The following is a 25,910-nucleotide window of genomic DNA, read 5'->3' on the forward strand; positions in this document are numbered from 1 at the left end:
AATTGAATATTTTATAATTTTCTAAGCAGAATGAGGACACATTAAAGACGCATATATATCAAGGAAATCAAGAAAATAAAATCCGCACTTTAAGTGTGCAATTAAAATAAAATTACATAAAACTACTATTTTATTTTATTTTATTAATTGAAAAATCAACAGACAGGATGTACATAGATATGTATAAAAAAACAAATAGTAAATAAATAATATATGTAACATCCGAGTCCAATAATAGATTTTTACAAAAATGAAAAAGATAAATATAAGGATAACAAATTAAAAAGTAAAGAATAAAGGCATGACAAAATATGTAGAACATTGCATAATTAAACTATAGTATTAAAATATTTGGAAAAGGTTATAAAATAGAATATAAGAAGAAATTGAAATTTACAAATATAAAACAAATGAAAAAGGTAAATACAAAATAAACAAATGAAAAGAAAAAGAATGAAAGCTATAATATGATTAAATAGCACATTACATAACTAAACTGAAGTATAAAAATATTGGAAAAATAGAATAGGAGAAGAAATGAATCGATCGGTCAAGATTCTCTTGATGTTAGACCTGAATTGATGTAGGGAAATACCAAATAGATCAACCTCATTCAGCTCTCCGTTAAACATACGATAAACGCGCTGCAGATAAAAATATTTTTGGGAATTAGTATTGAAAGGATCAAGTGAAAAGAGTGCAACGCGTCTAGAGTACCGAACTGGGATTCTGAAATTAACCTTATTCAGTAAATCAGAACAATCAAGGAAACCATTTATGAGCTTAAAGAAGAATATAGCATCAGTATGTCGTCGCCTGACAGAAAGATTGTTAAAAGAAAGGATTTTTAAAATGTCGGAAACAGTAGAATGGGTATAGGTAGGAAAAAGGTAGCGTAAGGATTTAATAAATTTAAGTTGAACTTTCTCAATACAATTAATATGGGATAAATAAAAAGGTGACCAGATAATTGAGGCAAATTCAAAGTGAGACCTTACAAAGGAAAAATAAAGTAATTTTAGTACATAAGGATCATTAAAGGGTTTTGTTGAGCGGAGTAGGAATCCAAGAGATTTAAATGCTTTGTTGGTAATAAAAGAAATGTTCAGAGAAATCTAGTTTATTATTGAGTATTACACCAAGATCCTAAATAGAAGATGACGTGTTAAGGATTGAATGATTTAATTGATATTGATTGGTAATAATTGACTTATTTCTAGTGAAATTTAAAATAGAGCATTTTTCTAGATTAATAAAAAAATCATTATTTAAACAATATATAGAGAATCTATCTAGATCTTCTTGTATCTTATGACAATCGTCTATGGTGTATATTGGTTTGTAAATTTTTAAATCATCAGCGTAAAGAAGTATAAAGGAATGTTTGAAGATGTATGAGATATCATTAATATAGAGTAAAAAGAATAAGGGACCTAAATGCGACCCTTGTGGGACACCGGAAAATAAAATGAAATTTTATTGTTATATAATATAATACAACCATTCACGCATTTTAGTGATGAACAGACTTCGGTGGCTAGGATGCTTGTACCCATAAAAAATGGTTCACTATTTTCAACCTCTTTTATGCTCTCTTGCTTTGTAGGACAATAGTGAACCATTTTTTGAGGGTACTAGCATCCTGGCCGCCGAAGTCTGGTGATGAATAATCACCTGCATAAAGTGGCGGATCAAATAAATGGGGGGGGGGGCCCAAGCGCATTTTAAATTTGAGGCCCCCACTTCAGTAAAAAAAAATGCTATCATCGGTTTTTACCATGCTTTTCAGTATATGGCTTTTCATTAGGATTTTAAAAAACCACATTTTTTATTTATTTACTGTTGTGTACCACGATTTTGGAATAAAATAGGTACTATTTTAAAATACCATGTAAAATAGGCATTAATTAAATATTTTTCTTGGCTTATGAGCGTATTGTGGACAATGATAATAATTTATAAGCAGTAAATTTTGGTAGCAAAGGCCCATTCCGGGGTCCCCAAGATTCGGGGGCCCCTAGCACGCGCTTATTTTCAATGTATGATAAACCGCCGCTGCCTGCATACATATGTATATTAAATATACAAATCCTCCGCCTACATATACCAAATATTATCAGAGACAGACGGAGATAATGAAAATGGATAGATAGCACTTCCTAAAATAATTTGATAAAAAAAAACGTTTATCACGAAAAGGTAAAACAACACGGACATTTATGCTTCTGTTGACTGTATTATATAACGAAAAGTGCAGCGAATTGATCACAAATAATTAAGAAGAAAGCGGTGCATTTCGGTCATACTGTGTGAGCACGTACATTATCATGAAATTATGAAAATTCTTATGAAACGACACGATATCAATTAAAAATAGCTAAACAACTTTAAAACGCTTGTTAAAAATTTGATAGTCAATAGGTTGAAATGGGTCAGGCCCAAAAATGTTGACAAAGAGTCAAATTCCTATCTCGTTAAAAAGTAATTGAGAACGAAAGGAAATGACGCCCTTAACCCGAATCTGAGCATATTGCCAAGCTAACAAACTTAAAGGTACATACTATGTGGTAATATGTATGTATGTATATTGAGAGCATCAGTGGCGTGCCGAGACTTTTAAAATAGGGGACTACGTAGAGACAGCAAAATACTTTTTTTTAATAATTGATCCTGAAATAATTGTAATTTTTCATTTTGGTGCGAAGAGAAATATCCTAAATTCCCAAGTAGTCTATCTTTCTTAATAACATTCTGTTTGTCTTCAAAACTTAATCGTTATTTGTTTCCGCGCGCTCCATACTGATTTGTTTTAAGGGAATCGTATTGCGAGCCGAGTCTCCTTCCATATTTGTACTTAAGCAGTACTGCGTAAATGTATTATTTGAACAACAAAAAAAAAAGTTTAGAATGATGTCTGAAAGACAGAAATCAGAATATTCTTAGTGAAAATTCCATAAATGATTGAAGAGACGAGTAAATCTTCGACGGAACGCCTATACATAACAATTCGCCAGAACCGTGAAGGGAACATAATTAAGACGGCAAATCCGTGCAAGCGAACGAAATGGCGGACCATACCATAACAATCCACTACCACTTGTACTACATCAGATAGGGCCGATTCCGGTTTTTGAACTTCGCTAATTCGAGTGCACAATATCAATATGGACAACGATTTGGAATTATTGTAATTGAATTTGTTGATGTTTTAGGTAAAAGATTTCAGGGGACTGGCCTAGGCCGGTAGTCCAATGACACGCCACTGATACATACATACATATGTACATACTTATATAAGCTTCGTAAACTTATCTTAATCAAACTTCCACTGCATTCGAGTGACGAAATCAACCCTCTCGCTTATGTAAAAAAAAAACCATGAAACCGTAATTCGGCCGTGATAATTCTGCTAAAGTGACTCGATATATAATAATAGAGAAATAGTGATTTTCAACCTTTTAACCGTTGCTGATTAGTAAAAATAGGAAAATAAATTTGGTGGACCATTAACGTAGAAATAAAAACAATTATTATATCGTACTAGTATTGTGCCCGTTGATTTCAACGGGTGGTTTCGAAAAGGAATTGAAACACGAATAAAAATAAAGTTATATGTATATAAGTATAATGTAAGGTAATTTATTGGCGCACAGGCACGTAATATTAATCGTAATAAAAAGTGGCACATTATACACTCAGCAATCCAACCCGTTCGAAATGATGAATGAATGTGTGTGTGCACCTCCAGAATCCAGAATCAATAGCGAAACGGCTGGTTTCGGAAAGAAATTGATGCACGAATTAGAAATTACGAAGTGATACATTTTGGTATCACCGACGCCCAGAGCGCCGCTGGCGCTCCGGGGTCTTCGCATCCAAGCCCCCGACACCTCCAGCGCGGCCCAGCACAAATGTGAGCGCGCTCGTTACCCCCCCTCCCCTACTAACACGCTTCCCGGCGTCTCGATTACTCGGCTGTGATTGGTTCCCCATACTGGTTGATCGTCTGTCACATATTTTTATATATATATATATATATATATATATATATATATATATATATATATATATATATATATATATATATATATATATATATACATATTTACCGAAAAATTGTTTTTATATATATTATTTTATGTATGTACATACATAAATACTTCCGATTGACGTCAGAAATCAAAATTCTTGCAGAAGTGGAAACATTTCTTTATTTTCTAAAGAGCTCGCTTCTTTTTGAACCCATCCATTTTATTTATCAATATAAACAAACTTGTTAAAAGAAATATTAAATTCGTTGATTAAGTTAAATTGTGTACAAAGTATTGTGAACATCCCAAAGATTATGTTACTAACTTACTAACAAACATAATTTAATGGTTTTTATCTCAATAGAAAGTTTTAGTACACCAGCAGGAAAAACTCTACAATTTAACTACATACTTCAATACATTCGCGAAAAATGATTTATTGCCTTTAAATGGAATAGAAATTGACAAATTAATAAGTGAGTGAAATAAGTACGGAAGAAGAAAGCGATACATTATAAAGATTATTTTAATGACACAATTCAAACGTAATTGCAATGAATTATAGTGTGGTGAAAATTGAGTATTTTTTAACTGGCGGGTGATTTGTTTAATTAAGCGGTAAATTTATATAAAACTTGCGATTTCTCAACTGTGATAGAAGAATAGGTAATACCAAAAAAATGGCATTAAGAGGGCTGGACAGCAGCGCCTTGTCCATACAAACGTACTATACTTCCCTTCCTCAATTATGGCACTATAGAAATTATTTTTTAATATGCTATGGATATCCACCGTTAGGGTGCATCTATCGTTTTATTTTTTTGATTAATTATTTTTTATAGGAGCTAGGAGCCGCCAAACATCTATAAAATCGCCTCTTTTTTACACCCACGAAACGTGTCCAGCGTGCTTATTTAACGGTCGATTTAAAAAAAAAATACGCCGATAGATGCACAGAAAGTATTTTTCTCATACCGATGATGAAATTTTTTTTATAAATTGGTCCAGTTTTGGAGGAGAAAATAGGAGAATACGAAACCTCGATTTTGTCAATTTATAATACATTTTATCTGGTCGAAGCGCAACTGTCGCATTCACTCAATATATATATTGATATATATTGTCGCATTCACTCAATATATACATAAACTCAATATATATATATATATATATATATATATATATATATATATATATATATATATATATATATATATATATATATATATATATATATATATATATATATATATATATATATATATATATATATATATATCGAAGAAAGGAACGGTAACAAAATTAAGGTTTCGGGTGTACAGCCCTCTTAACTGTGTAATCAAATTTACTACAACGAACATATGTACATGCATACATCCAGATGTGCATAGTAAAATTGGCGAGTTGTGTAACTGAGTATGTATGAATGAATATGTAATCGTAATCGATCAATATAAACCGGAATTCTCAATCATTTTTTTAATACTATTGAACTGGTACAACTATGTAAATTATTGCCGTTGTTAAATCCGATAGTAACTGATGCGGATGTAAGAAATAAATTAAAATGCACCGACAATTACCGTGATTAAAAATTAATAAGCTTAAGAAAATCTCCAATAACAATTGCACTGACTTCCTTAATTATCCTCTATTATTGTAATAAAATGAGGTAAAAACTTGTTAAACCCGACAAGTATTAAATGAAAGATAAAAATAAATTTAGCATTTATGAGTTGGATTTTTGTCACAATATCTGAGAAACAAATACTCTATTATTTTTTTTAAATTACAAACGAGTAAACAATATTTTTTTCCATTTTCTTGTGAAGAGCACACATAAAGGTTTGAAAAAAATAGTGGAAGAAAAATCAAACAAGAGTAAATTACTACTTCCGGTTGAATCGGGTGATCACCAAATTTTATTTATTACTGGGTATTAAGCTTTAACTTCTAGATATGAAATTTCAGTTCAATACACTAAAAGGTCTCTGAGAAACATAAAACTAAAAGTACTATTTACGGTTGAGGTAAAAATATTATGGTACAAAATGTATAATTTCTAATACATGTAAAAAAAATTCGGATGTGACCAACCCATGACTTTATCTATGTATTTGAGGAATATAAGAAGGTCACAAAACAAAATTCAATATTGAACCGTACAGACACATTCACACATATGTACCGGCAGCATTATGAAATATAATAGATATGACAGCATTTTCTACACAAATTGAGCGCAAATGTATGGAAACTTGCATAAGACAAAAGTTCTACTTCTGGTTGTCGGATTTTGTTCAAATTTTTTTTAATACTTAAAATCACTATCAGTACTATACACAAATATCAAGAAGATTAAAATAATTTAAAAGGTCAAAATAAAAAATGAAATATTGTTTAAAAAAAAAATACTACTTCCGGTTAACGAATTCTGAACAAAACCTTATCAGCTCTAAGTTAGTATAAAAATGATACAAATATAACTTTTCAGCTTGATACGTTGAGTGGTGTGGACAGAGTATTGGCCGTAACATTTTTGACCTTTCTAAGAGGAAAAAATCCCACTTCCGGTTTATAAAATTTAATGATTTTATTTTCATCACATTGATACAAGAATTCTACTTGAATTTTTTCATGACGACCACACATGTTTAAGGGGTCGAAAAAAATAGTTGAAGAAAAATCGAACGAAAGTAAACTGACACTTCTGGTTGACGGATGCTTACCAAATTTTATACATAACTTGATATTAAGCTTCAACTTATGGATATTAATTTTTTAGTTCAATAAACCAAAAGGTTTCTGATAAAAACATAAAAAACCTCGATTCTCTAGAGTAAAAGTACTATTTCCGGTACAGATAAAAATATTAAGTTATAAAATTTATATTTTCTATTACATGTGAAAAAATATCAGTTCAATTCTGTCAGCGGTTTGGGAGATAATTGAATTCAAAAACTTAAAAAAAGGGGATAAAGGGAGGTACCATTTACAGTCAACTTAAGAATTTGAAAAAAAATCACGTTGTGTCGATAAGAATTTCAGTAACCGATACTAAGTTTCAGTTCGATAGGACTAACGTTGTTCAAAAAATCCCCAAAAATCCACAGACACACACACATTTTTTCTAGATCATGAAAACGTTACCAGTGATCGATTCTGATTTCGAATCAGTCAAAATTTCGAGTTCGAATTTTCGCATGATCACAAAACTTCATCGATAAAGTAAAAATTTACCTATAAGGGGAGGTACCATTTCCGGTCAACTTAAAAATTTACGTCGTATCGTTAGTAAGGATATACCAGATTAATTTTCCATTGAAATTCAACAATAAAAAGGCTATTCAGAGAAACTGGGTTTAAAGGTCTGTCCGCACTAGGCGACAGTCTGATGTGCTGCGCTGCAGCGACGCAGCGCAGCACATCAGAGTTGGCACAAAAACTTTGCAGTGCAGTGGCGCCTAATGCGTTCTAAGCTTTACGCTCGGAGGGTGGTAACAAAACCCACTCCTTTACGAAAAAATGAATAAATCCGATTGGAATAACTGAAATAACACAAAAACTTAAGTGGATGAGATTGGCGACGAGTTATATTTTCTGACGAATCTAAATTTAACCGCTCCAGCTCTAATGTTTTTAAAGATTTTCGGCAAAAAGTTGGTAAGAGGTACAACGAAAGATGTACCCAGAAGACAGTAAGGCATTATCCAAGTGAAATGGTCTGAAGATGTTTTCATTATCATGAAAATGGAAGAATGCAGTTTAGTGCTATCGACCGAATAAAATGTTTACGTCGATGGAAAACCAACTTTCATACTCGAAGAATGGTATTTTCACGCTAAATTGATGAGTATTAATTTTATTTAATGGCATTAAAAATAGTTCATATAAAATTGCGTTACTTTTTTCAGATTTGGGATTATTTGCAAAAACAATGGGTGTAAATACACTACATACTATGGACTGGGTATGGTCTCGGTTAAAACCAAATTTAAATTTTATTAGTGCGTTTAAAATATGGAATAAATAGAAGCAACGATTCTTATGTTAAATTATACCGAGAAGCAATAGAAAAAGTGTGAAGCAAAAATTTTCATATTTAAATTTTGAAAACTTGAATAGATATCATGATTAGAACAAAACCAATAATAAAATCAAAAGAAGTTGCGATAAAATATTAATTTCTTCTCAATAATTTGTAAATGATAATATGTGACTATAATTAAATAAAAAATGTATGTTTAGAAGCTGATGTTTTCATTCCTAATTGTACTTCAATCGTGAAGTAGACGTTGTTCGTAAATTCTACACGCTATTGTCCCCAGCTTATTTTTTGTGACCTTTTTTTCAACGATTAGTGTTGGAATGCACTGTACTATCATCTACTATTTTAATGACTTTGGGAGCTGATTATGTATATGTAAGAACACCGGTATTTCATGCAAAATCGCGTTTTTTTTCTACTGTTGCGTTTTATGCGATGGGTACTTTATGTAGATATAATTATGTATATATTGTACATATGTACATCACGTTGTCTGTCAAATAACTCACGCTGTACGAGTAGATTGAATAACAATACAAAGTTTGAAATTGAACACTTTATCCTTATTGGTGATTGACGTCTGTTTACCATCTATAGATTATTTTTTTATAGTTTGTGAGAAGCAAAAAAAAGAATAAAGAAGGAAAAACTGCTGCATTTCTTAGTACAAGAAATATATAGTTAGCTTAAGCTTAGTTATTATTCAGTAGTGAGACGTATTAGGTTTCAATAATGCAAGAAATGCAATCGGTTTAAAAGGTACCTCCACTAGTATAATTTACAGTGGGGTATATGAATGCATTATTGATTTTTTGAAAGGTTTATTCTGCGCTTTAATCTGAAATGCTATTGAAACGAATCGGGGTCAAAATTTTAAAATTTTTAACCATATTCATCGGCATATGTACTTGACACGTTTTACAATATTCAAAACTTAAATTGTATTCTAAAGCTTTTATGTATATACATATGTATGTATATTGATTATTGCTTTCCAAAACGAATTTCTATTTTGAAGGGAATCCGGTAAGTGAAAGTAATATTAAACGTAACCCTTCAAGGCCTTCCTTTACATAATTTCTCTTACATAAAATTCTTACCTTGGTATACAAACTGAATGGTACAATCCATAGTTCTTAATCACGTGCAAAAATTCTGGTAAAGTGCGACAAGCTCCCATTATGCTGAAAGCCGCTAAGCACGTGTTCCATACAACTAAAGTTCCCCTCAATTCAAATCTGAAAAAAAGAAGAAAAAAATAAGTTGTAAAACACATATTACATACGTATCATCTAAAAAGTTTTCCATTTCGAATAATAACTGGCCAAAGGGATAGAAAATTATGTTGTTAAAAAGAACGATTAGCGAATTCCAGATAATTTGTAAAAATATGTATGCATTTTATAAAAAAAAAAACTGGCCGAAATTTCTTGACATTGATTTAAAGGGTAAAAATTCGAAGAAAACATTTTTTTTTGAGAAAGTTATGCCTAAACTTTAACAGATTCATTGGCGTGTGCTGAAAATCTCCCTATTTTTGTCGCACAGCCTTACTTGCATGTGTGCGAGCAGGATATAAGGGGACTCGGTATAACGTCACTTAGTCCTCTTGTATCCGGCGTTGGATCGATTATTTTTGTACAAGAAATGGTTCAATATTGTCTATCATGCTTTTATGTTCTCAAGCTGTACAATAGCACTGAGCAACAAAAAAATCACTTTTTTGAGTTACCAGAGCGGAGACTAACCAATATTTACTAAATTTGACCCAATGAATTCGAATATGATTCGCTCATATCTCGTAAACCAGCGTTTCCCAACCTGTGGTACGCGGTTGATGGTTGGTGGTACGCGAAAAAAAATCAGTAATGGCGGACATGCAGGAATGAATGATTTACAATAAAAAAAATAGAAATATTTTTTATATCTAATATATAATTTCGAAAGAGACTTTGTAAGTTTGTATCTTTGTTTGGGAACTTCGTAACAAAACAAAATTTCCATGACGACAATTCAATTGGTAAAATATTATATTTTTTTCGATTAAAATAAATTTAATAAAAAAAAATGAATATTTACTTAGGATTCGCCATTTTTAAGCTGTTTATATTACAAATACTGGGCGAAGCCAGGTAAAACAACTAGTAATTAATAAACATTATCTTAATTAGTCATCGTTGACGTCAATATGTACAGTCGATGATCGAAAATTGATACGTTTTCCTCAGATCCGGCATGGATTTTGGGGAACATTTTTAAATTTACCTTGTTCACGCTCCAATAAATAAATAACTTGAATTTGACACTTGAGATCAGTTCGATAATAATCTTTAATGTTCCAGATAAAATTGAAAGTACATATGATTAGAAAATTAGATTTTTGGAATTTATGTATCGAAAATGATCAAACTGAAGTATTTGAAACTTTACATAATTTATTATCTGAAAACAAGAGTCGTACGGCTCAGGATATACGTGAAAAAATAATTGAATATTTAATACGGCTGAAATCGTCTTTTACGAGTGCTTCCCCAAACCTTTCCCTTTGATAATGAACATTTTCGGACACCTACCAAGGAAAAAGAGAACTTGATTGAACTTTCAAATTATGGCATTTAAAAACTGAATTCGAAATAAATAAGGTTATTAATTTTTGGCTAGGTATTAGTGAAAAATATAAACAGCTTTATGACATAGCGCTCAAATTTCTGTCGCCATTTACTAGCACTGAACTGGTTGAGAGAGCATTCTCTTCATATATTTTAATAAGACAAATATAGAAATTGATTGAATCCTGCTCCAGACTTAGGGGTAAATCTCGCACCATTTGAACCAAATTTAAAAAAAAAACTAAGTACAAGGATCTCAATTATATGTACTCTGTAATTTTGTGTTTTTATTAAAACAATCAATATTTTTTTTTATTATCAATAATAGAAGTATGACAAGATAGTAGATAAATATATTAAACTTTGAGCATATTATAATTGTCACTGCAAAAAATTTTTTCTCCATAAAATTTCTTTCCAAAACAGATCTACATATTGCGTGTATCCTGTCTTCACATTTCTTACCATGCAAATACTATATATAATAATTACACTTGCAAAAACAAATTTCATGAAATACAATCTTTTTTATATGGTGGTACAATTTAGCGTTATGTACTACCAAGTGGTACGCCAGTCAAAAAAGGTTGGGAAACGCTGTCGTAAACGATCACTAACCAACAAAAATAATTACGATATTCGAATTCAGTGGGTCAAACTTAGTAAAGATTGGTTAGTCTTCGCTCTGGTCATTTTTTTTGTTGCTCAGTGTAATTAAAGGGTCTATTTTTATTTTAAAAGCACCAAACCAAAGTCGAATCGTGAGATCAGTATCCCAAATTTTGTGCATAGTAGACAAATAAACAAACGAACATTATTTTCCAACAGTAGAAAATATGAGTTAATACATTAGTTTCTTGCAAATAAACAAGGGTCAATGAAAAAAATTTATTAAATAAATATCACACGCATACGTTTAAAATATCAGAACAATAAATATCAAACCAAGATAAACAGAAGATATTTTCCTCCAAAACTTTTTGAGAATTTTTTTTTTTCAAGAGAATTCCGCCACCTAGGTATTTGTTAATAACTTAGCAAGTAGAATGAGCGAAGAGGAAAACCAATAAATGAAAATATATATGTAAATAGAAATTAAAAAAAAAAATCAGTCAAAATCTCAAGGTCATAATCTACATACATATGTATGTATGTATGTAGATAAACTAAAAAAAAAAAACACCTTCAACAATGACAGAATACGGTTATTATTAGTGACTGAGATAATTTGAATTTTGAAACATTTTTAATTATACAGGAACTGGAAGACCTCGTAATTTAAGTCTATTGTTTATTATCATTGATAATTAAAATGAATAACATGTAATACTTAAATAGCATCTGAACGGTAGGATTTTAATTATTATGCAGATAAAAAGTAGCGTGATGTCTACTTATCTAAAACACGTGGTGTAATTAAAACATTTTTATTGTATGTAATGAACCGCGAACAATGTTTACCAAATATTGATAACCTTTTTTTTAAATAGGTGGAATAATCCGCGATTGGTGAATTCACGCATCAGCTATTGACCTATCATGCAATTACATAAACCGAAAAATTAAAAAAAAAAAACGATTATCACTTTCCGTCAAACTTGAAAACTGGCAAACTTAATATTGTAGTTGTGCCATTTCATTGGGCAAAGTAATCCATATGATAACGTAGTTATTACTTTAAAAACAAAGATAAAAAATCGAACAATTTTCGAATTCACAAATATCAAAGATTACATACCTAATTTACTACCATCAATAAATTAATGAAAAATGGCCTAATATTGTGAAAACAATAAACTGAAATCAATCGGCATAATCGATGCTTCAGTTCGAATATTTGAGTTATAAAGTTGAGTCAAGTCAAGTTTGTATAATATAATTAGGTCAATCTTTTGCGAAAGAAAGCTAATAAGAGGCTTGTAAAAATATAAGTATTGATAGACAATATTTGAATATTGACGCTTATATAATACGCGTCAATATTCTAAAATCTCTATCTAAAATAACATATTAAGATAAACAACAGGATACGGACAAAGAAGTCAAAAACTACGTCACGGTCAAAATTTCTTGAAGTTAGCACATTGAAGTACATATGTACATATATATACAGTTGGTATCACATCTAGCAAAAGAGTCGGACTTAAAGTTAAATATTTGCACGAAAGATGTCGAAGCAAAAATAAATCACTATTTGCGCGATAATCAACATTCATAACATAAATAAGCTAAATAAATCTTGTACATATGTACATACATATATTTAATATATGTACAAATGTTACAAGTTTATTTTCAGTTGTAATATCAATATGTATATTCCAATTGGCGATTTAGGCAGTGCCGGCCTTACACCCTATGGCGCCCTAGGACAATTTTTTTCTAAGCGTCCATAGAAAAATATTAAAAAATGGGTTACCATCCTCCTTTTTCCGGGCTTGGAACCGGCAGAAAAGTGGTTAACAAGATTTCCCAACCCCACTCACTGGTGGAGTTAAAAATAAATAAAATTATGTTTCAGAAGTGAATTTTCGGAGCCAATTTTTGGCAAAATCTTTAATTAAAGCTGAAAAATCAAGATTTTCAGCGAACATTTTCTATTATTTTCAATAGATTGAGTTCCCAAACTGTTAAGTCTATTTTGTGACAATGTAGACCAGGTATAAGTTTTAATTAATATAAGTTTCGAAAAACTACGTTCACCACTTCAACAAAATTCGCATAGCAACCCAAATGTTCGGATATAATTTGCAAAAGGGTGCATGGTGCACCATGCACCCTTTTTTTTTTTGATCTTTCGACTTAAGATCTTTCGATTTTCGATCTTTGCCTTCCGATATTTTGTTTTTCGTGCATTTCTAATTTGATCCCGTGGGGTAGACCCCATTTTCGCTGAAGGATTTGTATACATATTTAAATTTATCTATTCCATAAAAAAGTGTACTGATTGTATCTCACGACTTAACAGGACAGATACTCAAAACCCAATACTGTAAAGGTAAAATCAGTACGAATGGTCACCTCATCTTTAATACATAGGTATACAGTTCCTGCTCAGAATATTACGCCACCCCGATTGAACCGCGTTCGCGCCCATTTGTAACGGTTATAAATAATTCACAATAAGATCTATTGGGCTAGTTTTTTTTGTAAGCTCATCCTGATTTGCTACTCTATTCACCAACAAAAAATAATACAACATTATCCTTCAAAATGTCTTCAAAAATCTAAGTGAAATGATAGAAATGAGTTCTGAATTACGTAAAGCATATACGAGCGTTTCTGCGAAGATTTTTTATTATTTCGTTAACCACACTGTGTTTTTTTCTTTTGCTGCAGCTTTATTATATTTTTAGGGTAAGTTGGTGATTAATTTGTAAAAAAAATTACTTTCATTTATGTTTTAAATTGCTCGTGAGTCTTAAATAGATTATTTTTTAGATTAGTCGGAAAGCATTTTTTTTTAAAGAAAGAAATGAAAGTATTATAGCATTAATAAAACTGGAATGTTTTATAAACATAACATTGCGACAATAGAGGGTGTAAGTAATACGGCTGTTTGCAAAATAAGGAAACATCTGGAACAAATTGGCAAAATTGGCAGTTTTGGGGGAGAAAATAGGAGAATACGAAACCTCGATTTTGTCAATTTAAAATACGTTTTATCTGGTCGAAGCGCAACTGTCGCATTCACTCAATATATATATATTGATATATATTGTCGCATTCACTCAATATATATATATATTGATATATATTGTCGCATTCACTCAATATATACATACACTCAATATATATATCGAAGAAAGGAAAGGTAACAAAATTAAGGTTTCGGGTGTACAGCCCTAGTAAGTACTAACAGTCAAAAGGTATCTTCAAATAGACTCGCCAGGTGTCGCATGATAATTTCAAATGTCAAAACTTTTGAGCTGTCAAAACCTTTCAACATGTAAAACGCCATTTATTTAAAAGGGAAATCTTATGGAAACTATATTATAACGTTGGCATAATTCCCGTTTCCATTCATTTTTTAAATTTTGCAACCCAGTTTAAGCATAGGTACAGAGGATGGGACGACCGATTGAGAAAACTTATGCCTAATAGTTTAAACTACATACATAGTTCCGTTTGTCAATTTGTTCTTTTGTGTACACTATAACTGGGCAGATTTGTTCGTGTATGAACAAACTAGTATGTGTACTAACGTACAAAATGTACATGTACATACATATATATGTATTTGAACAAAATAAATACCCCCATATGTGCACATTGATGTATATTAGTGTTAAAATGAATATTCTTTTAATTTAAAAATGACATCATCGAATTCGCTCTTCGCAAAAGAGTTTGATTGAAATGTCTTGTCGGTTGGTATTTATTTACCTTTGAACTGCCATTGAAATACAGTAAAAAAAATACTTTATACAAAAAAGATACGTACATATCAACATAATAATTGATTTTATGACATTAAATGACCATGAATAATAATAATAATAATATAGTATATATATATATATATATATATATATATATATATATATATATATATGTGTGTGTGTGTGTGTGTGTGTGTGTATGTGTGTGTGTGTGTGTGTGTACATATAATATATTAAAATAAAATCAAGAATAATAAAAACATTGTAAAAATCAGACGTATACGTAAAAAAGTTGTGGAATACTGTCTTTGACAGTTACATGGTTATGGTTATGGTTAAAAAATATGGGTTAATTTTGGCTTCTGTAAAAAAGCAAAACAATAAGTTCAAAAACCTCGGTCAAGGAACTTGTCGATAATGACCAGTTACAATGTTCTAAAAAAACCAAAACATATCAGACAAAAAAGTGGTCCTAATGAATGTGAATATAGTGTGGCCACTATTTGAAACATGATACAAGCGTGTAGTTTGCATTTTGAATTGTTTTGTAGGATTTGTACACTAAAGCGTAAATAAAGCTTCGAAAGAAATTTCTTGTTTAAGCACTCACGTTGAAACACAAAGTACAGAACTAAATATTACATTTTGGATGTAAATTACCGACTAAAGGCCTTTATGATTGACACGTCTATTTTGGAATTGAAATTCATAGATTCGAATTACTATCTTGCATAAATGAAAACTTATTAAAAAGGTATTCAAAATTACAACACGTGACCCAAAGGTGCAACGGAATAATGGCATTTGTTTGAAATTTGAATAGACAAACGCATATTTGTCCCCGATCTGAATTTTTTTCGTCCAAATTACGCCACAGCATCGGCACATTGGCCTCTAGCCTAGCGGCCAGTGAAGACAAATCAACGGTAAAAAAGTGGGTCAGTTTATACACTTAAGTCATATCGTATTATGATCCAAATACATGCATAAAATATACCAAAATCAATTATTATACACAATATTTGCAAGTTTAACGTAGAGCAAGGGTGATTGGAAGCCACCGAATTTGATTACTACATTTTCAATGGTGTCATCAAATTTCATCAATCATCATCATCATCGTCCACTGCTGAATTTCTCTGAAAGGTCTCTCCAAAACACTTCCATTTGTTTCTGATTTGAACAATTCTCATTCATTGCGCCTCACATTTTTATAATTTTATCTACCCATATCTTTTGTGGCCTTCCTTGTACTCTTTTATCACTCCAGCAGTTCTTAACTTTATCTTCCCTCCATATTCGTCCATATTATTTTAGCTAAAATACGTGACCCGCTCATTGCTATGTATTTCAATCTCTTCACTCTCTCCACTACATCAACTGCCCTTGTCATACTTCTCACCAACGAATTTCGTTTCCTGCCTTTTCTCATTATGCTGAGCATAAAGCCAGCAGTTAGCCAGCAGCATAGCTCGGTCGTTAAGCTTCTGCTTAGCGTCGAGGAGGCGCCAGGTTCGATCCCAGGGCCGGGCCTCGGATGAAAATAAATTTTTCAGAGTATGCTGTTTGATAGAGACCTGGATTTGTGACTTCAGGTTGATCGTTTCCTATCAAAGTTTGCCAATTTTCTCTGATTTCATTGTTGAAACGGTTCCCGGAAAAAATCCCTCCTATACGATGTCACCTATAATTTGTTATTAATTAATGTGCAATAAATAGGTTTGTGTACAAATTGATAGATGTCTCATTGATTTGCGAGTTTTTCAGTGTCTCGCAATTCAGTAATTTATATAAAAATGCTGCATTGTAATTGTAATTTGTAATTGGCCAGGAAGGCGCATTGGGGTTTACCTGTAAGGCCTTCCTGGTATATATGTACAAAAAAAAATGTTTCATACTTCTTTGATTGCATTAGACGTAAAGTTATCATTTACATCTATACACCATCCACTGCTGGATGAAGGTTTCTCGAACACGCTTCCATTCGTATCTGTTTTGCGCAACTATTAGAAAATATATCATTCTTTTCATGCTTGTGAAGTCACCAACGATGAATTTGGCAGCTTGGACTAGACTGCAAACAGTGATATATCGTAGATTGGCAGCTAAAGGGTTAATATGATGGGGTTACCGAAATACTTCACAGTGGTCTTAAAGGTGTCATCCATTTTTTTCTGTTTTGCCAACCCGAGAAAGCGATGAGTAAAAAAAAAAAACTTAAACAAAGCAGGTTGTGAGAAAGTCGCATGTGTGTATGGCTTGCTTAAAATTGAAGAGTGATAAACGATGGTGAAAATCTACACAATGTGTGTACATTAAGCAAATTCACCTTGACGCTAACGTTGAGTTAACCTGTATTAATCGTAAAGGAAGTGTCGCATGTAAACAAGAGTCAACCATTCAATGTTTACACATTTAATTGTGGTAAACAAAGCAATTTAATCGAAATAATTGCTTACCTTGCATATTCATTTGGATAATGTCATATAAGAACGGTGACGTTGCGCAAATCGTATGATGGCTTATCAAATATGCCACAACGTAAACACTTAATCCTATCGCACTTCACAAAATATCTACTTATCATCACTAATAATAAAAATTGGGGTTTTGCCGAGGATCAAACTCTAAAAGTAAATGTTTGAGCTTAGGCCATTTTTTTACAATTCAATTGAAAAAAATAAAGTCAAAACATATAAAAAAAAAAACGACCGCGTCACCATAGATGGTGACGCCGTCACCATAGATGGTGACGCCGTCACCATCTTACATAACTTCTTTATGTAAAATCTACTACATATTATATATATACACACCATTTTTAAGAAACAAGTTAGGTTTGTGGGATAATTCGGGGGAGGATTAAACGCTGTTTCCATTGCCCTAATAACTTCGTGCAATGTTTCAGCGTTGCAAATTATCAAAGCAATTTAAAAAAATTAAATTGGTATTACTCGGAAACTATTTGGAGTATAGGTTTTAAAATCATTAAAAATGCTTTAAACGAGGCAGAAAAAAAATTCGGTCGTATGGGAAATCTAATATATAATTTCGAAAGAGACTTTGTATGTATGCATGTTTTGGTTCGTAGTTGTTGAATTTAATAAAAAAGCAAATTAATATTCATATAAGTTTAAATAAAATAAACTATTCAAATAAATTTAATAAAATGAAAACTATTAGATTAGCCATGTTTAAGTGGTTTATATTACGAACACCGAGCGAAGCCAGGTAAAACCACTAGTTTACTATAAAATAAAATATTTATTGTAATTATAAATAGCTGTTAACATTGGCGATAACATATGCGAAATCAGATGAGTCCCGATTGTGTTATGCTGCGTACGCACCTAACCAACGAACGGCCCTCAGGCCAACTTTTTAAACCAGTAGCGTACAAAATATCGAAATTAAAATTAAATTAAAAAATTGAGATTAAATATCAAAATTAAGCTAAAGAGCGAGATTGAGCTAAAATTACAAATACAATCTCAAATCAACTCATACAACCGTATATAGGCTAATGTTTGATGCCGTATAATTGTTTTCTCAGAGGACACTGGATATCGTGACGACTTTTAAGAAATAATAACAAGATTATTTTTCGCTCGTAAGCAGAGAAATTATAATATTTCTCTGGTTGTAAATGCGTATCGTCGTAATTCAAAACATCAACGATGATCTAATTTTAGCTCAATCTCGCTCTTTAGCTTAATTTGGATATTTTAATTTCAATTTTTTAATTTAATTTTTATTTCGATATTTTGTATCCTACTGGTTTAAAAAGTTGGCCTGTGGGCCGTTCGTTGGTTTGGTGCGTACGCAGCATTACAGCAACATAATATATCTACATATGTATAAGCCGACAGACATGTGGCCATGAAGACGTGTATGGATGTGACGTGACGTAAACTAATACGATGCACCAACCACGCGAGGCAGGTAAGACCAGTTTGGTTTTTTTTTTAATGCAACGACTTAAGTTTCTAAAACCTAAAATTCCAATCGACGAATGTTTATCAAAGGACCGTCTGCAAGCAGCGATAGAATGGTGTCTACAAATTTAACAGATCGTGTCAATGACACGGCAAGTGTTAAAAAAAAATTTGCGGAAATAGTGGGTTTACAAATGAACACGCTTCCACTGATCCCACAAACATATGTAGAACAAATTGTACATCTAGAATGGGGATAATGTAATGTTTGAAACATTGAAGTATGTAGCTACGTTCAACATTGAGTATTAAAAAAAAATCTATACGAGCAGTGTGGGTTAAAATGATAAAAGTCAAATTTCATTCAAACCTTTTTGCGCGTATCGGTGGTTTACCATCTACCAAAAATTCGTGAATGTGATGCAAAATTGCAATAAAATATATGTGTGATAGAAATGACGAAACACTTTCGATTTCACTTCCGACCGCGCAAAGAGAGAGTCTTGTGCGTATTGACAAAATACAGTTAGCGCTGGAGTACATAACTTTACCATCAACATCTCAAATAGGACCTTTTGCGAGAGAATTTCCCAGGATAATTCAACCACATTGATGAGAAATAGGCACGTGAGACACCTGTATAGGAGAGAGTGTCTAGGTCGCGAGTGAAACGTGTATACTACAAAATAACTGATGAAATTCCTCGAGGCAGACACGGCCAGTGGGTCAAGCGAGTCCAATAGAATAATATGGACAACAAACGCACCCACACGATACGCAAACATGCCAAAAACAAAACATACGACCGACAAGGAAGTGTGGAACCATCACATACTATTAATTTGGAAATATGTACAATTTACTATATACATATATACTGCAATTTAAATTTATCGACATCCAAAACACACATCCCCATTTAAATGAACGATGAATTGTAAATACTGAAATATTATGATTTTTTCTCAAGGATCAATTAATAGAGAACAATCGGATTTTAAAAATATTGTAAAATTTTTTAGTCCTCTTAGCGGAGGCGTAGTTTAATATTTTTTCATTAGATTTAAAGAATTTATTTCATTTAAAAAATACACATTTATTGAAATATTTAAATTAAACATTTTTTTAATAAAATTACAAAAAAAAAACAGTTATTATTTTATAAACGTCCCACATTAACAATTACACTTATACAGTACACTTATAACACAATCAAAATTTCGTACAATTACAGTACACTTACAACACAATCAAAATTTCGTGATTTTAATTTTTTTGTCGTTTGTTTATCATTTATTTTAATTTTTATAAATGGTTGTGTCATAGTGGAGAAAGTGAAGAGATTGGAATGCCATTGGACGGGTAACGTAGCTAGAAGAATTGATGAAATGTGGGCAAAGGAAGTGTTGGAATGGTACCCGAGAGAATGTATAAAAGCATGTTGGAAAGGCCTTCATTTATCAGTGCATGGTGAATGGCTGTAAATGATGAGAATTATGTTAAATCTGATTGGCTCCTCGTCTCAAAACGTTCGAAGGCTCATTGCTTTACAATGATAGATGTTAAAAAGTGGAGGCAGTTAGCCTTATAAAATAAAAAAAGAAACCGTTAAATATGATCATAATTTGAAGTTAACTTCCAAAATACGTATCCTAAGAACATCTTAAAATATCACTTTTAGTACGTTTTGGGTTAAAAATATTAAAATCGTGATATCTCGAAATCATGAAACACGACAATGCTATCAGATTAGATGCACATCTCTTCAAAAGTGTACTGAACAAAAATAGCACATCTTATGCTGCGTACGGACCAAACCAACGACGATTTTGGTCCAACGTTTTAACCAGCAGGATAAAACCAGTAGCGTACAAAATATCGAAATAAAAATTAAATTTAAAAATTGAAATTAAATATCAAAATTTAAAATATTATTATTATATTAAAATTAAATTCAAATATCAAAATAAAATTATAATCAATTTATTAAATTTAAAATAAAATATTGAAAGTTAAAACAGAACATGCCCAATTTAAATAAATTTTCGAGATTGACCTAAAATTAGATCATCGACAATCACATACAGGTAATCCTCGATTTTTGTTTGTCGAAGATGTTTTGACTTACGGAGATACGCACTAAGATCGAAAAAAAAAATCAAAGAATTATTATTTTTACTTCCCCGTAATGCGCAGTTACTGAGAATATATCATGTGTTAGTATGGGTGACCGAGCGATGGTCCCAACCCGGCACGTTGTCGGTTTATCAAACGAAATTTTTTTAGTCTTCAATTGTTTCTCTCGTCAAAATAAATCAATTAATTAAATCATTTCAGAGGTAAATTTTATCGGATAATGTCTTTAATTGTTTCTCTCGTCGAAATAAATCAAATAATTAAATCCATCTCAGAGGTAACATTTATCGGATAATGTGTGATTATTAATTTTATTTCGACGAAAGAAAAAAAAACCCTTTGACAAATCACCGACATTTTTTTTGTTAAATATTTCATCGACGGCGAAACACAGTAGTATATCGTGACGACATATAAGAAACAATAACAAGGTTTTTTTCGCTCGTAATTATAATATTTCTCTGGTTGTAATGCGTATCATCGTAATTCAAAACATTGTTATAATTCAACACATCAACGATGGTCTAATTTTAGCTCAATCTCGCTCGTTAGCTTAATTTTGATATTTAATTTCAATTTTTTAATTTAATTTTTATTTCGATATTTTGTACGCTACTGGTTTTAAAAGTTGGCCCAAAATCGTCGTTGGTTAAATATTTCCGAAGGGGGAAACACAGTAGTATATCGTGACGACTTATAAGAAACAATAACAAGGTTTTTTTCGCTCGTAATCAGAGAAATTATAATATTTCTCTGGTTGTAATGCGTATCATCGTAATTCAAAACATTGTTGTAATTCAAAACATCAACGATGATCTAATTTTAGCTCAATCTCGCTCGTTAGCTTAATTTTGATATTTAATTTCAATTTTTTAATTTAATTTTTATTTCGATATTTTGTACGCTACTGGTTTTAAACGTTGGCCCAAAATCGTCGTTGGTTTGGTGCGTACGGACCATTAGATAAATCTAAATATCAGGTAATAAAAACCAGTTATATTCTCCGACAAGTTCATACGACAACTTCAGCTTGAAACTTAAAAGGCAAAGCAATTAAAAAAAAATGCAATGAAGTGCACACCTTCAATGCGCAGAAGAACGTAAAAATTTCAATGGTTAAGGCAACAGACAGGTACATATGTAGGTATTCAAGGATTTAGAATCGGATTCAAGATCAACAAGACTCTTGAACGGTCGACTAATCTGATGTCACGTTGTCTTCTATGTACAACGCAAAATCTTCTAAAGCCTAAACAAACATTACGATGTCGAGGACAAACAAAATGAAGTGAAGCGAACTTTGGACTTCCTGTTCATGAAAGTGCGTAACAAAAGCTCGCGAAGAAAAAACGAAACATTGGAATCAAAATGTTATTTTGTAATAAAAACATTTTGATTACAAAGGTAACATCAGGTTACAAAGGTAAGTGACAACCTTATATGAAGTGACGTCATCAACAGAAAAATTTGTTGATCACAATAAATTCCGAAATATGTATGTACATACATACACCCAGCGCAAAGCGAAGCTTATCGGTCACAAATTTTACCGGAATGACCCATTTTTCGCCCTATTGGTTCTCACTTTCTGGAAATTTTGTTTTTATACTTTTACAGTTGTTTTCAGCATACCTCAACGTATTGGTGCCAAAAAGTTTTAACGTCAGTTTCCCCCAGACTTTCAAGTAGTGCGTGCCTTTTTTTAGTGTTGTGAGCGTTGAGCGTAAAATTTGAATTTTTGTCGATCGCCGAGAAATCAAAAATTGTCGCTTTCTGGGAGGAAAATTATTCTTTTGCGGAAATTTATCGACGAACGGGGACGCATTCTACCTACAATAACTATATATTTTAAATAATTATAAAAAAACAATGAACCTTATAAGACCTGTCGAAAGAGGAAAAATGGCAAAAAAACTGACTTCTCGAGACGAACGGATTTTAAAGGGAATTTTACTTCAAAACAGTTTAAAAACTGCGTCAGAAATTAGGTCTGAGTTCATTGAAGTTGGAAAAAACAGTTAGCCTTAGAACAGTTCAATATAAACTAAATGAACTTGGTCTATTTTAACGGCGCCATGCAAAAAAAAACCCTCCTCACGAAGAAAATGAAGGATACTCGTCTTTGGTGGGCCAAAGAGAAGAAAAATTGGACAGTTCAAGATTGGGAGACGATTACTTTTTCAGATGAATTCAAATTCAACCTGATTGGATCAGATGGGATGGCGCTAGTACGACGAAAATCAGGCGAACGCTATAAAGAATCGTGCTTAGCGCTGACTGTTTAACATTCGCCATGATATGGTATTGGGGGCCATCACACGGTATGGTGTTGGGTCAATCAATAAACTAGATGGGATAGTCAACTCACAGGAGTATAAAAAAATCATCGACAAAAGCGTTATTCCTACATTAGAAGGCTTACCGGAAATAGTTAAGGATCTTGTCTTTCACGATGATTCAGCACCGGCGCATCGTTCAAAATTTGAGAGTATTCAAATTGTTTTCACAATTAATTTTAATTATTTTTAATGCATTGGTATATCACAAATTGGTTTTTTTTAAATAGCGATCAAGATAAAGATAGTTTAGGTATAAACTCCATTGAATGGCCAGGAAACAGTTTGGATCTAAATATAATTGAAAATATGTGAAGCAAAATAGGCAAAAAAATTAGAGATAAGAAACCAAAAACCATAAAATAATTAAAATACATTTTTTATGATGTATGCTACAATGAAATTAGTGATGAATTATTAAAAAAATAATATGAATCACTACTTAAACGAATAAAACTATTTATTAAAAACAAAGGGGGTCCCATTAAATATTAAAATAAAAAAACATTTTTATTTGTATTCCCTACTATTATTTGAAGTTCCCTTGATATGTTGAAAAGCTTGAAGAAGAAAAAAAAATCCATTTTTATCGATTTTTTGATTTATGAAATCTACTCCAGGTATAAAAAAAATGTTCATTTGTACTCCAAATTTACAATGATTCCCCTCATAATGTTATCTATTGACGAAATCGCTTTTTTTTTGCTGCATATTGATGAAGAGGAGTTGTAGAAACTAATACGAAAACTGTTATTTTAAATTTCTTTCCTAATCTTTTAAAATATATCGTTATTTGCATGTGATGCAACTGATACGCTTCGCTTTGCGCTGGGTGTATGTCTAGTGCTTCCAATCCCGGAAGGTTACTTCAGCAGTAAGTAAGACTGTGCGATAAAAACAGAGAATTTTTCACGGCACGCCACTGGTAAGTATGTATTTACCTAATTTTATGCTTCAATAATTATTATATTATTATACGCAAAGGTTATTAACCCGCTGTCGTTCACAGGCAATCGATCATCTAGAAAAATTATAGATGTGATATTTTACACGAATTTTTAGTGGAATTTTATTGTCATGTAAAATATTAATAGTCGAATAGACTAAATTAATTATCAATTTTAAAAATTTATTATTTTAATCTAACAATGTTTACAAATTATTTATTTTAATCTAACAATGTTTACAAATTATTTATTTTAATCAACTGACTATATTACAACAGAAATCAATAACGGTAATATGTAAGACATTTAGAATTTCAATCCGAAGTATTGAGCAAAGCGCATTTCAATAAAATTTAAAATTCCGATTCGATCAATTAAGTGCTGTATCATTACAAATTTAAATGACATGACAAATTAATTATACAACACCGATGCACTTTGTCGAAATCAATTTGCAAGTAAAAATTAAAAACCAATTGCAGTAAATATAAGCAAAATAAAAAACCGAAACGCCCACGTGACGAGTTCAAGTTCAATGTAACGCAATCTAGTCGAGATTCGAATTTCCATAATGTGCAATGATTATTTCCATATCGAGTAAAAGTCGCCTGTGTGCCACCTAGCCGTATATTTTGGATGATATTGTATTTTTCTCATTACAAAATCAATCATCGACTAATCCGAATTAGAAAGCGACGCGAATTTTTTGCGTGTCAAGTGTTTCAGACAGGTTATTCTGCGGAAACGAGAAATTACTGACATTATGCAAGTGCAATTGATTTTGATTTTTAAATGCTTTTTATTATTACGAAATTATGTTCACAATACATCTTATATCTATTTTAATAGCTACTGATCTACTGATCATTTTCTATTTTACAATTTTAATTTAATTTGGTTAGTAATCACAGTATTATATTATTCTAATGTTAATCTAAAGCATAATAGGAAAAAGAGCTCAAAAACCTATTTACAATCCTTATGCAAGTGCAATTAAAATATTGCTCATATATAGGGTGACCATACGTCCCGTCTTGGCCGGGACAGTCACGCGGTTTGCGCTCGTCCCGTCGTTTTCCACCTTGTCATTTTCTGCACACCTCTCCGACCCCCAACGGCGTGAGGATCCGCACTTAAAGTAGAAGTTTCTTCTCCATATCTTAAGAATCGGATTCTATTCACAAAATGTGGATCATGCATAGAGACCGAGGTACTGCAGTACCACAACAAACATTTTCAACATCTCAAAATAAAAAAAAATCCGATTACAAAAAACAAGGACTCCAGATAAAGTGTATTTACATATTATGGTAGTTGACTAGAATCGCAAGGCTAGGACAAACTACTAAACAACGGAATTCAAGCGCGCACCATTCACAATAACAAAATTTAATCGAAATCAAATCTCCGACACTTCACATATTTATAACAAGAGTAAACTGCCACTTCCGGTTGACGGATGCTTACCAAATTTTATAAATAACTT

General features: G+C 31.7%; 1 protein-coding gene across 1 annotated transcript in view; it reads right to left on the minus strand.

Annotated features, from left to right (window-relative positions):
• Baldspot (elongation of very long chain fatty acids protein baldspot) overlaps positions 1-25,910 on the minus strand; it is a 43,892-nt gene that overhangs the window by 4,697 nt on the left and 13,285 nt on the right. Inside the window, exon 2 of the mRNA XM_077440366.1 lies at positions 9,180-9,317. Within this exon, the coding sequence (XP_077296492.1) occupies positions 9,180-9,317 (138 nt within the window). The remainder of the gene's footprint in view (positions 1-9,179; positions 9,318-25,910) is intronic.

The sequence above is a fragment of the Arctopsyche grandis genome, chromosome 1 (assembly GCF_051622035.1).
Source record: "Arctopsyche grandis isolate Sample6627 chromosome 1, ASM5162203v2, whole genome shotgun sequence".
In the NCBI taxonomy this organism is placed as follows: Eukaryota; Metazoa; Arthropoda; class Insecta; order Trichoptera; family Hydropsychidae; genus Arctopsyche; species Arctopsyche grandis.